Source organism: Notamacropus eugenii, chromosome 7 (assembly GCF_028372415.1).
Source record: "Notamacropus eugenii isolate mMacEug1 chromosome 7, mMacEug1.pri_v2, whole genome shotgun sequence".
In the NCBI taxonomy this organism is placed as follows: Eukaryota; Metazoa; Chordata; class Mammalia; order Diprotodontia; family Macropodidae; genus Notamacropus; species Notamacropus eugenii.
Window position 1 is genome coordinate 48,557,374 of NC_092878.1, and position 13,324 is coordinate 48,570,697.

General features: G+C 37.5%; 1 protein-coding gene across 7 annotated transcripts in view; it reads left to right on the plus strand.

Annotated features, from left to right (window-relative positions):
* Positions 1–13,324, plus strand: part of NUBPL (NUBP iron-sulfur cluster assembly factor, mitochondrial) — a 324,405-nt gene that overhangs the window by 270,432 nt on the left and 40,649 nt on the right. For all 7 annotated transcript variants that reach the window (XM_072623391.1, XM_072623388.1, XM_072623390.1 and 4 more), the window contains one exon: positions 11,496–11,616. In XM_072623391.1, coding sequence (XP_072479492.1) covers positions 11,496–11,616 — 121 coding nt within the window. The remainder of the gene's footprint in view (positions 1–11,495; positions 11,617–13,324) is intronic.

A 13,324-nucleotide genomic window follows, 5' to 3' on the forward strand; every position in this document is an offset into this window, starting at 1 on the left:
AAAGCTGGACCCTTTGGAGCCTGTATAATTCAATGTATTTAGAGACAAAAATCCAATATTCAGAGTGATGTTGATATTTCAAGAGAGTCAGATTTTTAAAAGTTAATAAACAAGGTGCTCTTCTGAGCAGAAAATAGAATAGGAGAGTATAAGAAACACGTGAAGGGTTTGTAGTGGCTCTGGCATTCAGCAGGCATATGACATTTGCTTTCAGTAAAACTAGCAGAGGTAAAAAGAAAAAAGGACTGTATCCTTTGATAAAACATTAAGAAAAATGATTTAGCGCACATACAGCTGCATTTCAACAATATTATGTTAATGATACCACAGTAAAGCCTCTGTTTTCTGATGTTGTTACTATCAAAGGATAAACAGAACAGTTTTACACTAAATACAAACAGGCAGATAACCTGGGAAGTGTTCACAAGATGTCAGACACCATAGTTTGTTTTTTATGGGAGTATGAATTCTTGCCTATTTAGCTGAAATTGATTATAAATGAGCAAAACTGTAGAACAAACATGCTAACATTTCCTTTTATTACATTAGATTGGGATGTGTCTTCAATGTCCTGTTTAAAGCCTCATTGATTACATGGCTCTCCTTTTAAATGGGCTAGTTTCCCTATTCAGGTCTTAAATGTAGCAAGCTTTTTTCTAAATCTTCTCTGAGCTTTGAAGTTTTCTTTTCTATTATCACATTGTTACATTGGAGTTTGGTGACTTTTTTTTGCATATTTGCTGATTCTTGTTTAAAATTTAGCATCTTAGCAAGTATCATTAGACAATGTTTATTATGTCCAGGTATACTTTATGGTGTTCACAAAAGAAGGTCTCAGTCTGCAGTAGTTTTGGTTACTTATTTTTATTACCTTAAGTGGCAGCCTCTCTGGTTAAGAAATATAGGTTTGGTTGAGTGGTTTACTAGACTCTCTCCCTCATTTTACAAAGGAAGAAACTGAGACCAAAGGAGATCAGTGGCTTATCCAAGGTCATAGAGATAGTGACTGGGTCAGGGTTCAATCCCAGGTTCTTTGATTCCATGTTCCTTCTAATCCTACTTAGTGACCTAGCTCACAAATCACTTCTTCTAGTGTAGCTATCTCCGATGACCACACCTCTATAACCAGAAGTGATCCCTTCCTCCTCTGAATTTTCATAGCATGTCATACCCCATATATGTGTGTGTATACATATATATACATATGTACATATATATGCGCTCATTACTTATTATTTTGTATTGTATTTGTGCACAACTTTTCCCACCCCTTATTCATCTACAGAGTCCTTGAGAATAGGAACTTTGTTTAATTTCAAGTAAAGATTAGATGGTGACTTTGGATGTGTTAGCAAGTAAGCAAACATTTATTAAGGACTTACTATGTTCTCAGAACTATGCTAAGTACTGGGGATACAAAGAAAATGAAATGCATGGCCCCTGCCCCCAAGAAGCTCACATTCCAATGGGAGAGACAACATGCAAACAAGTATGTTCAAACAAGGTAAATGCAGTGTAAATGGGAGATTATCTCAGAGGGAAGGCACTTGGCAAGGGAAAGAAGGAGTTGTTCTTGGAATGGTGTTTGGCAGAAGGTGGGATTTGAATTGAGTTTTAAAGGAAGTGAGAGAATCCAGGAGGCAAAGGTGAGGAGGGAGAGCATCCTAGACTTGGGGGACTGCCATTGTAAATCCATGGAGCAGGGAGGAGTGCATTTAATGAAGAACAGCAAAGCCAGTGTCTCTGGATTACAGAGGGGAGTAACGTGTAAAATGGCTGGAAAGATCAGAAGGGCTCAGGCTCTACAGGGCTTTAAAATCCAAAGAGAGTACTTTATATTTGATCCTAGAGGTAACGTAGAGCCCCCACACATTACTGAGCAGGGCAGTGATCACACCTACAAATTAGGAAAATCAGTTTGGTAGCTGAATGGAGGATGAGCTAGAGACCTGAGGCAGGGAGACCAACTAGGAGGCAGTAATTCAGGGGTGAGGCAATGAGGACTGGCACCATGATGGCTGCTATGTGAGTTGAGAGGAGAGGATGTAGTCAGGATTCTGATAACTTTGAGTAAAAAGTAATTTAGTTCATCCAGGAATGACTCAGTTGACAGAGTTAGGATGTTTTGTACTTTGTACAAACCTGTCATAGAGACCATAAAAACCATCTGGGGCAAACCTTCATTTTACAGAAGAAAAAATTTAGATGCTTAAATGAAGGACAGATATCATAGGATATAGGTTCATAGATCTCAAGCTGGAGGGGAACGCGGAGGCCTTTTAGTTCAACCACTCCCCATTTTTTAGATGAGGAAACTGAGGCACAGAAAGTTTAACAACCTGCCCAAGGTAGTGACAGGAATTTTTTTTACTTCTGGTCTGAGGCTCCTTCTAACATACCTCTCTGTTTCTTATATATTGAAATAGCTATCCCAGTAACTAACTGTTTGACCCCTTGGCTCCCATGCACGTACAAGAGTCCCTTACACTGATGCACTTTTCTAAACCTAGGAAAACTAAAACTAATAAAAATAGATGTTGTGACAGAGTCATAAATAGAAGAAGAGTCCCTCCATTATCTCCCATTATCTTGCAAGAGCAAATACTTTCTCTGTCACTGAAGCCTCCTACAATACTAAGAAACAGGGAATTTCTCATCAAAGCAAATCTTAATCCTTCACACATTCGCAGGAAATATTAAATGCAGGCCCTTGCCCTGCTTTGTGTAGATCAGAATGCAGCGCTGTGTTTATCTTATTAATTTCTTATTAAACATTTGTTTGGTATGTTCGGTGATAAAATTGTGCATTTTGTTGTATTTCATGGCTATGACATCTATATAGCCTACAAAGGATGAATTTAATAATAGAAAATAAACAAACAACTCTAATTACACTAGCTCATGGTAGCAGGTGAGAGTCCAGAGTTGGAGTTTTTTTTTAATTCTTCATTAACTTGAGTGTTCCTTTCCTAGGTCTTCACACATTCCTCAAGTGTTTATCTTTTCCCCTTTGCTTGGCTCATTTTATGCATTTAGAATGTAAGTCCTGCAGTCAGAGACTATATCGTATTTACCATAAATGGCAGTGAAAATACCCAGAGCCCTAAGCAATGGGTGGATTTATACTGATGTAGTGAATAAGCAGATAATCTGTGTGATGTTAAACTGTTTTCTTCTTGGTTTCTGAAACACCAGAGCACAGTTTGAGAGTCATTTATTTTTATAAGTCTCCTGGATCAGCAAAAAGGACATATATTAGATACTTGGAAAATGCTTATTTAGAAATTTATGTTCCTCACTATCTGTCTTCATAGTTATGCTTTGTGAACAATTTTAGTCTCTTTTTTTTCTCCTTCCTCCTCTTTATCTGGAATAATGAATCTGAGTGTCTTCTTGGGTTTATGCTTTTTTGAGAAAAAAGGAATGTGACCATACCTTTAAAGTATGAGTTCTTTGCTACTCAGTTGCTGTGTATTATTGGGCAAGTTTCTTGACCTCTCTGGCCCTCAGTTTCCTCATATGTAAAATGATCAGATTGGGACTAGATGAAATAGAATACACTAGGATCAAAGGTTTAACATTGGAACGGAGCTCAGAGGCCATCTTATTCCACCTCTTCATTTCATGTATGGTCTTGGTCCAAGTCAAAGGTAGTAAAATGGCTGAGCCACATTTTGAACACAAGGTCTCTGATTCAGATCAAACACTCCCCATTTTACCGGGATGATTCCATCTGATTTTAAACACTGTGATCTAAATGGAGACAGTTGTTCTAATTATGATGAACCAACAGGCACTATTAAGTGCCCTCTGTATCGTTGTATCAGCAAGGCAATATTCATAGCACTGATGGCAACTATGAACATGCTGGCGTAGTTCTGAATCTCACAGTCTAACGGACTCTCCATATAGAAAGCAGAAGAAAAACATTTATTCAGACAACAGGAAGCCAAATCCATCATAGTAACCAAGATGTCAATACCTATTATCATTGCAGGGGATAACACCATTCTCAAGCCTTCCTGCAAGCAAATACTCACAATCCTAGCTGTCTGCTTGCCTGTGTCCTCTCCTCTGCTCTAACTGCTCTTACCAGCTTCCTCCAGCTGTGCTCCACCATTCCTGTTCCACCAGTTCAGCAGTCTCCTCCTACCAGATGTGACCTTGACTTCCATGTGATTTAAACAGGTCACATGGGTCTATTAATGACTGGGAAAGATCTTCAAATTAAGCCAAGATACACTAACAGTACATTCAGCCCAAAGATATTTCTTATCCATTACATAGGCCAATAAGGCAACTGATGTCAACAGAACTTTTCAACTATGTAACAGGGATCACACACAGTAATCTTAGGGTGGGGCTTGAGCATAAGCACCTCATTCATCATTCCCCCCTCGAACTAATGGTGCATAAGGGCGAAGTTTCCTTCTTCCATAGCTGCTTCCTACTGAAGTTGGACATAGAGCTGTCCCTGCCCCAGCAGGTCCCATTTGAGAGGTCAGTTCTTTATCTGGTATCTGGAGCTTGGTCAGCACTAGGTCCAGGGATAGCACATCACAGTCATGGACAGGGGTGACATCCAGCTTAAGTGATCAGGCATCTGTAGGTGGAAGGTACTAAGCCTGCAGGAAACAAATGTAGCAAACAAATTTAATAGATAAAAAGCCAAAAAGAAACAAGGAGACAGTAGCCAGAAGCTGGGTAGATACAGGGTCAGCTATGCTTCTGTAGACCATGAACCCACTATCATAGCCTCATTTGTGGTAAAATATATGAGTTAAGGGCACAATTTGGTAATCATCTTCTCCTAAATAAACAAGCAACAGTCATATTGTTTTTTCTTTCTCATGTGCTATAATTTTCATAGCCTTTGGAACATTGTCTGGCTTCTGTTTTACCCATACTTTAGTTCCCAGTTTTATTCTATCTGTAGAACCCAACCTTTCAGTTCCTCTGCTAGTTATTTTGGAAGGAGGATCAGTTTTCACAAGGGCTATTGTTTTACATGGAATAATAATCATTTTTACAAAACTGTATGGGTTCTTCACCTAAATTTTAGAATGTCAAAATAATTTCTCCTTGATAATTAGAATCTGTCACTCCATCCAATATATGTATTCCTCGAGCTGCTAATCCTGATGTAGGTAATATCCATACAAAATGATTTTAAGGGATTCTCATACATATTCCAGTAGAGATTTTCTTATTTCTTTTCTGTCCAACCAAAAGTCCTCTAAACACTGTAAATCATATCCTGCCAAAACAGTTGTCCCTGGATGCAGTGTTGGGACATCTTACCTCACAGTCCAGTACTCAATATTTGGGATCTTATGTGTTTGTTATTTTCTAATTTGAAGATTTGGAGTCATCATTCTGGCTAGAGGTGTACTTCCTCCCAGTGATCTATTATTCAAATTATATAAAGCAGTGAACAAATTACCTTTCCAGTGTTGATAAGAATTATTAGAACTTCCTTAACTGTTCTTTCAATAATCCATTAGTTCTTTAAATTAACCCAGATGTTTGTGGGTAATATAGAATATGATATATCCATTATATATTGTTTAATATACAATATCTCTTCATTTTATTACTTTTGAAATGTGACTCATTGTCAGTTTTAATCTGCATTGAGGTTCCATAATATAAACTTATGATATCTAGAGTTTTACAAATGTTTTTCTGGGTCCCATTCTTATAGGGATATGCCACTAGTACACCTGAATTGGTGTCAACACAAATACATATAAATTTGTGTCCTTTATCTTGTGGTAGGGTCCAATATAATCTATTTGCCAAACTTGGACTGGTACTTTTCCCCTTGCTATCTCTCCAGTTACTACCTGAGGAACAGTTTGTTACTTTTCCAATTGACATATATAACATTCCTCTGCTACTTGTTTTAACAATGAATGAGAGATACTAATACCTTGGTCTTGTGCCCACCGGTGTGTGGCCTGGATCCCTAAATAGCTGGCCATTTGATGGACTCATTTTTGCTAGTACTGGATTATCAGTTGGTGTCATAGTAGGTATAATATGTTGGGTAGCAATCTATGCTAGTTGATCACCATGTGCATCGTACTCACATTCTGGTGTGGTGAAAGCCACATGCACATCTAATGAAAAACTGACAAATTAGTAACCAAAGACATGTCCCATATATCTTCCCATAATTCTTTGCTGCAGACTTATTTTCCATGAATTTCCCAATTTTGATTTTTCCCCATGAGCATCCATGTAGCTAAATTATTAGCTGCAACCCATGAATCAGTGAATATATGACATTGTCCTCCTTGTTCCCTTTTGATAGCTTGATGTGCTGCTGTAAGTTCAGCATATTGACTACTTCCACCCATCCCAGTACTTCCAAAGTCCATCTAGTGCATGAGTCACAAGCTATCACTTTCCAATGTCTTTTGTGGCTCAAATATTTTGCTGTCCCATCAGTAAACAATGCATGTCTCTTCTGTTCTTCATTTCATTCATCATATCCCTCATTCCATTTTATCAAGGACTGTACCAGCTGTTGCTATGGTTCAATGGGTGTATTATTTTTGTCAGTATCTATGTTTGCTATAGATTCATGTAAAGCAGAAACTCCAATTTTGTCTGTTTTAGATCTATTTTGAATATGTCATTTTCATTTAATTATGCTAGCTTGTTATACATGTCCAGTTCAGTGAGAAGCTGGGGTACTCATTACCCAGGTCATAATCAGGATTCTAGGCCTTAATATCATCTCTGGGCCCAAAGTCAGTTCAGTCTCTACCAAAGCCCAAGCTAATAATTGCTTTTCAAAAGGGGTATATTGAATTCCACATGAAAGGAGTTTCCTAGAACAAAATCCTAAGGGCACATTTTAGCTTTGTTGTTTTTGCCATAAACTCCAGTTTGCATATTCTTCCTGTACAGTTCACTTGTAATTCCACCAGACCACTTTGCATAGGTCATAAAGCTAGGGCCAGTTATATAGTGGCCTTTGCTTCTTCAAAAGCTTTACTCTGCTCAAGTCCCCAATCAAATTCATATTTTCCCTAGTAATTTTATATAAGGGTTTCAAAACTTGTCCTAGATGTGGTATGTGATGTCACCAATATCCAAATAATCCTATAAACTTTTGGGCCTCTTCCTTATTGGTGGGGATAGAAAAATCCTCAGTCTTTCATTGGGCTTGCAGGAGAATCTCTTGCAGCTCCTTATTTCATTGTATACCCCAAAATTTTATGATTTGAGCTGACCCTTGAATCTTTGCAGATTAATTTCCTACTCTTTGCTTTTTATATGTTCAATTAAAAGCATCAAATTCTTCTCCATTTCTTTTGCAATTTTCCCCTGTATCATTATATCATCTATGTAGTGGGTAAGCTATACACCAGTAGCTCTAATTCATCCAAATGTTCAGCCACAATCCTATGACAAATAGTAGGGCTATATAAATGTTTTTGTGGCAAGCATGTACCAGTATATTGTCAGCCCTGCCAGGTGAAAATAAAGTGGTCCCATTGTTTAGAATTGATTGGGATAGTAAAGAAAGCACTCACTAAATTCATAACTGTGTACCAAGTCCCACCATATTTCTGGATCCTTTCTATTAAGGTATCTGGAACAGCAGGGAGGAGTCACTTTATTCAATTGTATATAATCCACTGCCATCCTCCATGTCCCATCTGACTTTCATACTGGCCAGACAGTATTATTCCATCAAGTGGTTGTAGGGACTAACACTCCTGCCTCAATATGGTCCTTTATAGTATTGATAATTTCATCTTACCCACCTGGCACACAATACTGGTTTAAAGTAATTACTTCAGAAGGTTCGGATAAAATAATTGGGTTCATTTTTATTTTACCCATTAAAACTGTATTAATTCCCATCTTTCTTACTGCAAATTGGTATCTCCCCTGAGGTAAATTTAAAGTCATACTTCTCAATATATCTATTCCAATGGTGTATTCAGGAATGGGTACAATCACCACAGTATATTCTTTCTTAGGTAATTGTCCAACTTTCACTGTTAGTTTGACTTGGCTGGCTAATATTTCAGCTCTCCCAGTTCTGTGATGGTGATAGGAGTTCCATGTTTAAACTTATCAGGGTTTCTATACAAAAGGGAGGCCTCTGCCCCAGTATCTATTAATACTCTAGTTAACAGTATTTGGTCTATTTTTCCAATAGATGGTCAAATTGATATGGAGTCTGCAATCCTGTCTGTGCATTTCATTAATCCGAGGTGGAGTTCATCCAATTTCATATTCTCTCTGAAGGGGTGACAAATTGGATATAAGGGTTCAGGACGATTTACAGGGGCAGTTCTTGCTTCTCTATTCTGTCTAGTATCAAGCTCCTTTTTTCGTTACTTTTTGTATAGTTCGTTAGTTGGAATACCATCTATGCTCCCAAAATCTACCCCTGCTCTCAGTAGAGGACTAAATAATTCCTTTCTTGTTAATCTATTCTGATTTTGAATCTGCTGGCCATTTACTCTTCTCTCTCTCAAGGAAATTTATCTTTTTCCCAGTCCCCTAAGTCACTTACCTGTGAAATCTTGTCCAGCATCTCTGAAATTGGGTGCCCTATTTCTTCAGTTATTAGAGTAAAAACTAAGTGCTTGTAAGCAGGTGGAGCAGTCTTCACTATTATATTCCTATGGGAAACTGCTATGGGGGTATCATAGTATGCATATCTGCATTTCTGATCATTATGGCAGTCTTTATTACCTCCTCTTTTAACTTTCTTAAACAGTCCCTAAGTGAATACCAGGGTCTATCCCTGCTATGCCACATAGACTCAGTAGCATATTGCTTACTGCATCCTTCTGCAGCCAAAGCTAACAGATTAATTATGTTAATACTCCTTGCATATTGTAATCTCTAAAAGCTTGCTGTACAAAAGGATTCTGACTAATGCCTAAGAATTTCAAGCAGTCTACGCCATCTATAGATACTCCTCTGGCCCCTTCATCACTGATTCTCACCATCCAAGATATTAACGATTTTCCCATCCTTTGAGTGAACCAACTCAAAATATCTGACTTCTTGATGAGTAAAATCTTTAGTTATCTCCCTGAATACTGTGTTGCCCCCCGGGTTCTCCTGTTTCCACCTTAGTATTGGTCATGCTTCTTCCTGAGAAGCTTCTACCTCTAACATTCTTTCATTTTCCAACTCTGACTGTTACATTTCCCTCCCACGCACTCTCCTGGCAGTCATTGCCATGGCAACTAGGCTGGGTCTATACAAAGGTTGTATGCACACTTTTTTGCCAGCTTTTCTCTTCTTCTTCTGAGTTAAATGAACAGTTTTTTCTCCTCTCACCTGAGACCCTCCAGCTTTCTCTTTTAAAGGAGAACCTGAACACTGAGAATTTCCATGCAAAGTAAATAACTCTTTTTTATCTGAACTTTTTCCTTCAGCAGCTCATCTCTGCTTTTGCATATAATGCAGTAATCTGTTAATAACATCAAGCCTTTCCTACACAACCCTGTCAGCTCTTTCCCTGGTTTTGTTGGTATTCCTTGCAAACAACTCTCCAAATATCCAGGTTCCCCCTCCTGTAACCTTGGTTCCCAGTTTTCACAAGGTTAAGTCCTTTTAGCCCTTTCCCTTGCTAGGGAAGTATAAGGTAAATTCTCTCATCCTGGGATATCTGTTTCTTCCTCTCAAGCATTTGTGTCTCCAAATAGAGATTTTATACCTTGCAATTCTTTTTATGGTGCCAAATGTATTACCATGGCAATATTCATAGCACTGGCGGGTCTATGAATATGTGGTGTAGTTCAGGATCTCAAAATATAACAGACTCTCCATATAGAATACAGAAGAAAAACATTTATTCAGACACCAGAAAGCCAAATCCATCATAGTAACCAAGAAATCAATACACATTAGCACTACAGGGGACAAAGCCATTTCCAAGCCTTCTCCCTCAGTCCCCCCCTCCTTCTGCCCCTCCTGGGGCCTTCCCACAAAGAAGCACTCACCAGCCTAGCTGTCTACTTGCCTGTGTCCTCTCCTCCCTCCACTCTAGCTGCTTTCACCAACTTCCTCACTTCACCCTTCCTATTCCACCCTTTCAGCAAGCTCCTCCCACTAGACTTAGGCTTCAGTGTGATTTAAGCAGGTCACACAGGTCTATTAATGAATGGGAAAGATCTTCCCATTTAAATTACCATTACAGTCATGAACCTGAACTGGAAAAGAGAAAGGAAATGAAAGAGAAAGGACTGAATGTGAAAGATGTTGTGGAGTTAGAAACAGTAAGAAGTGTCAACCTACTGGCTATGTGGGGTGAAGGAAAGTGAGGAATCTGGGACAGTGCCAAGTTTCTAACCTAGGAGACAGGAAGGAAGGTCATGCCTTTGACTTAAAATAGAAAGTTTCAAAAAGAGGAAGGTTAGGGGGGAAAGATGATGAGTTCAATTTTAAGTTCAATGAGTTCAGTAAACTCTGCTGAGTTTAAGATGTCTTCAGGACATTCAGTTTGAAACGTCTAATAGTAATTGGTGATGCAGGACTGAAGCTCAGGGTAGAGATTGAAGTGAGTGACAAATTATATTAATGTGACATATGGCATGATACAGGCAATATCCTTTCTGGGCTTTTGGTACCACAGGCTTCACGTTGTTTGTGATTATGCCCTGGGAAACAGATAGTGCTTCTCATTCTCAGGCAAAATGGGATTAGAAGAGAAACTGACCTTGAGAAATGTCTGAACTTGAATATTTTGGAGTTTGTTAAAGGTAAGATTGACACCAGAAGCAGCTCGGGTAGCACAACAGATTGAGTGCCAGGTCTGGAGCCAGGAAGACCTGAGTTCAAATCCATCCTCAGACACTTTACTAGTTATTTGACTGTGGGCTAGTCACAACCCTATTTGCCTCAATTTCCTCGTCTGTAAAATGAGCTGGAGAAAGAAATGGCAAACTACTCCAGCATCTTTTCCAAGAAAATCTCAAATGAGAGTCATGAAGAGTTGGACACGACTGAATAACAAAAATTGACAACATGAAGACTTTTTATGGTGGAATTCGATATCTTGGAGAATCTCAACTCCATTTTATCATACTTCTTGGCTATTCTTGGAAGCCTCAACAAGGTCTCACTTTCCAAATTCCAGTTTTCATGTTTATAAAATATAATCAAATATCCAAGTGCTAGTAACAGTGAGGTAAGTAGTTTACATGTAAAGCATTATTAAAGCTTTATAATTTTGCCTTCAGTAGCAATATCTCTACAAGCTTGATGAGCTTGTTTTCTGTCTAATTATGCTGTATAATAATATATGTATGTAGTATGTGTATAATAGTACAGTCATTTATTGGGACACATTTTAAAGGTTACCTTGATTCAGTGTTATCCATTTCTGTTACTTATTCATCTTACGTAGGTCCCTGGAACTTTGGTTTTAAAATATGTTTCTATTTTAAAAAACAGCAACACTTTCTGTTTGAATCATGATGTTAATTAAATATGTGCTTTTATTTGAACAGGTTCTGGGTCTCATCCAAAACATGAGTGTTTTCCAGTGTCCCAAATGTAAACATGAAACTCATATTTTTGGAGCTGATGGTGCAAAGAAACTAGCAAAAACCCTTGGTCTTGATGTTCTAGGTAAGAACAATTGTTTTGACAGAAAGCAACATAAGAGGTCTGGGGGCATGTGGGAAATATCGATGTCTAAGGAAATATTAAAAGGCATTTGGCTCATGTTTTTAAATGAGAACACCCTAGTGCTGATGTTTGTGATGACCTTTTGTCAGCTTTTTAGAATACTGCCAGCAGAAGGCTTATTATGAAATAGGATCTTAAGATCCTAGATTTAGAACTGAAAAAGACCTTAGAGACTGTCCAGTACAACCGCCATATTTTATAGATGAGGAACCTGAGGCTCACAAGTCCCAAGTTAAGTGACTTACAGTGTCACACAAATAGTAAGGGAAAGTTGGGATTTGATCCCAGATTCTCTGACTCTAAATCTATTTCTCTTTTTGTATTTAGTTAGGAGTTTTGCTTTGTCAGCTATTATGATAATTGCTCTAATAGATTAAATAATTGGCAAACAAAACACTTAATATGTGCCAAGCACCATGCTCAGCTCTGATGATGCAAAGAAAGACAAAAATATTGCCTCTGCTTTCAAGGATTTCATTAATGAGAGTGGGGAGACAACATGCAAATGACTAGGTACATACCAGATACATGTATTATAAGTGAAAGGTAATCTTTAGTTTTAATTTGATAGAAGAGTTTAGGTTCATATCTATCCATGTAAATAAGTATATGTGAAAATGTTTATTTATTATATAGAAGAATATCCATTAAGATTCCATGTAAACTTCATTTCTTAGTGTATATCTGAAGAAAATATATAAACATCATTATATTTATTCTCTCTGGTTCAGAAAGTACAATTTGTTGCCTTCTGCGATTTTCCCTTTTTTCTCTCATTTTTCTATATGAAAGATATCTGAACATAATATTATAGATAGTTAACTTTGAATTTAAGAATGGGTTAGTTTTAGAGGAATTAAACATTGGTGCGTCAGATATGTTAAAATGATGATTTCCTATAAAATGTTATATGCCAAATTCCATGCAACTTAATCCAATTTTAAAAACTGATTTACTTATTGGTTTAATTATAAATGAATAACTAGGCAGAGGAAAATGCTGGGTAGCAGATAAAAAAAGCAAAAAGAGGGTGATATTGAAATTATTAGCCTTTAGTACTTTTCAAAAAATTGTATGGCTAAGATCCCTCAGAGATCAAAGAATAGTGAAACAGCGTTGCCTACCCTAATTGAATTTGCCATGGATGGAGTTAAACCTCATTGTTGTGGTGCATTTGCTTCAATACCTAGGTGAATGCTAATGAAGTATTTTGATATATTACTATAATAATATTCAATGATTATACTCTATAACTGTTTTTCATGTAACTAATCTAAGAAGTTCAACTTCTCAAATCTACATAATAACATAAGAGACTGACACAAGTTTGTGAAGAAAAGTAAATACATAATTAGAAGGGCACTATTAGTTTGTATTAACAGTGTCACAGAGTAAGGTCAGTGTATTTTAACTTAGCCTATAACTTTGGGTATTACAAACAAATCTAAGAAAAATTCAGCTATATACCATGCATTGTATCATCCTTACCGGTCTCTACCAAAGCCTATATTGTGGGTTTGTTTTTTTTTTAATAAACATTACTTACTGAGGAACTTCTGTCATTTTTAGGGTATATGCGCTTGATCTAATGAACAGTCTTTTCTGCCTTTGTGATTGAGTTTGTGGCATCTTTGCCTTGGTGCACATT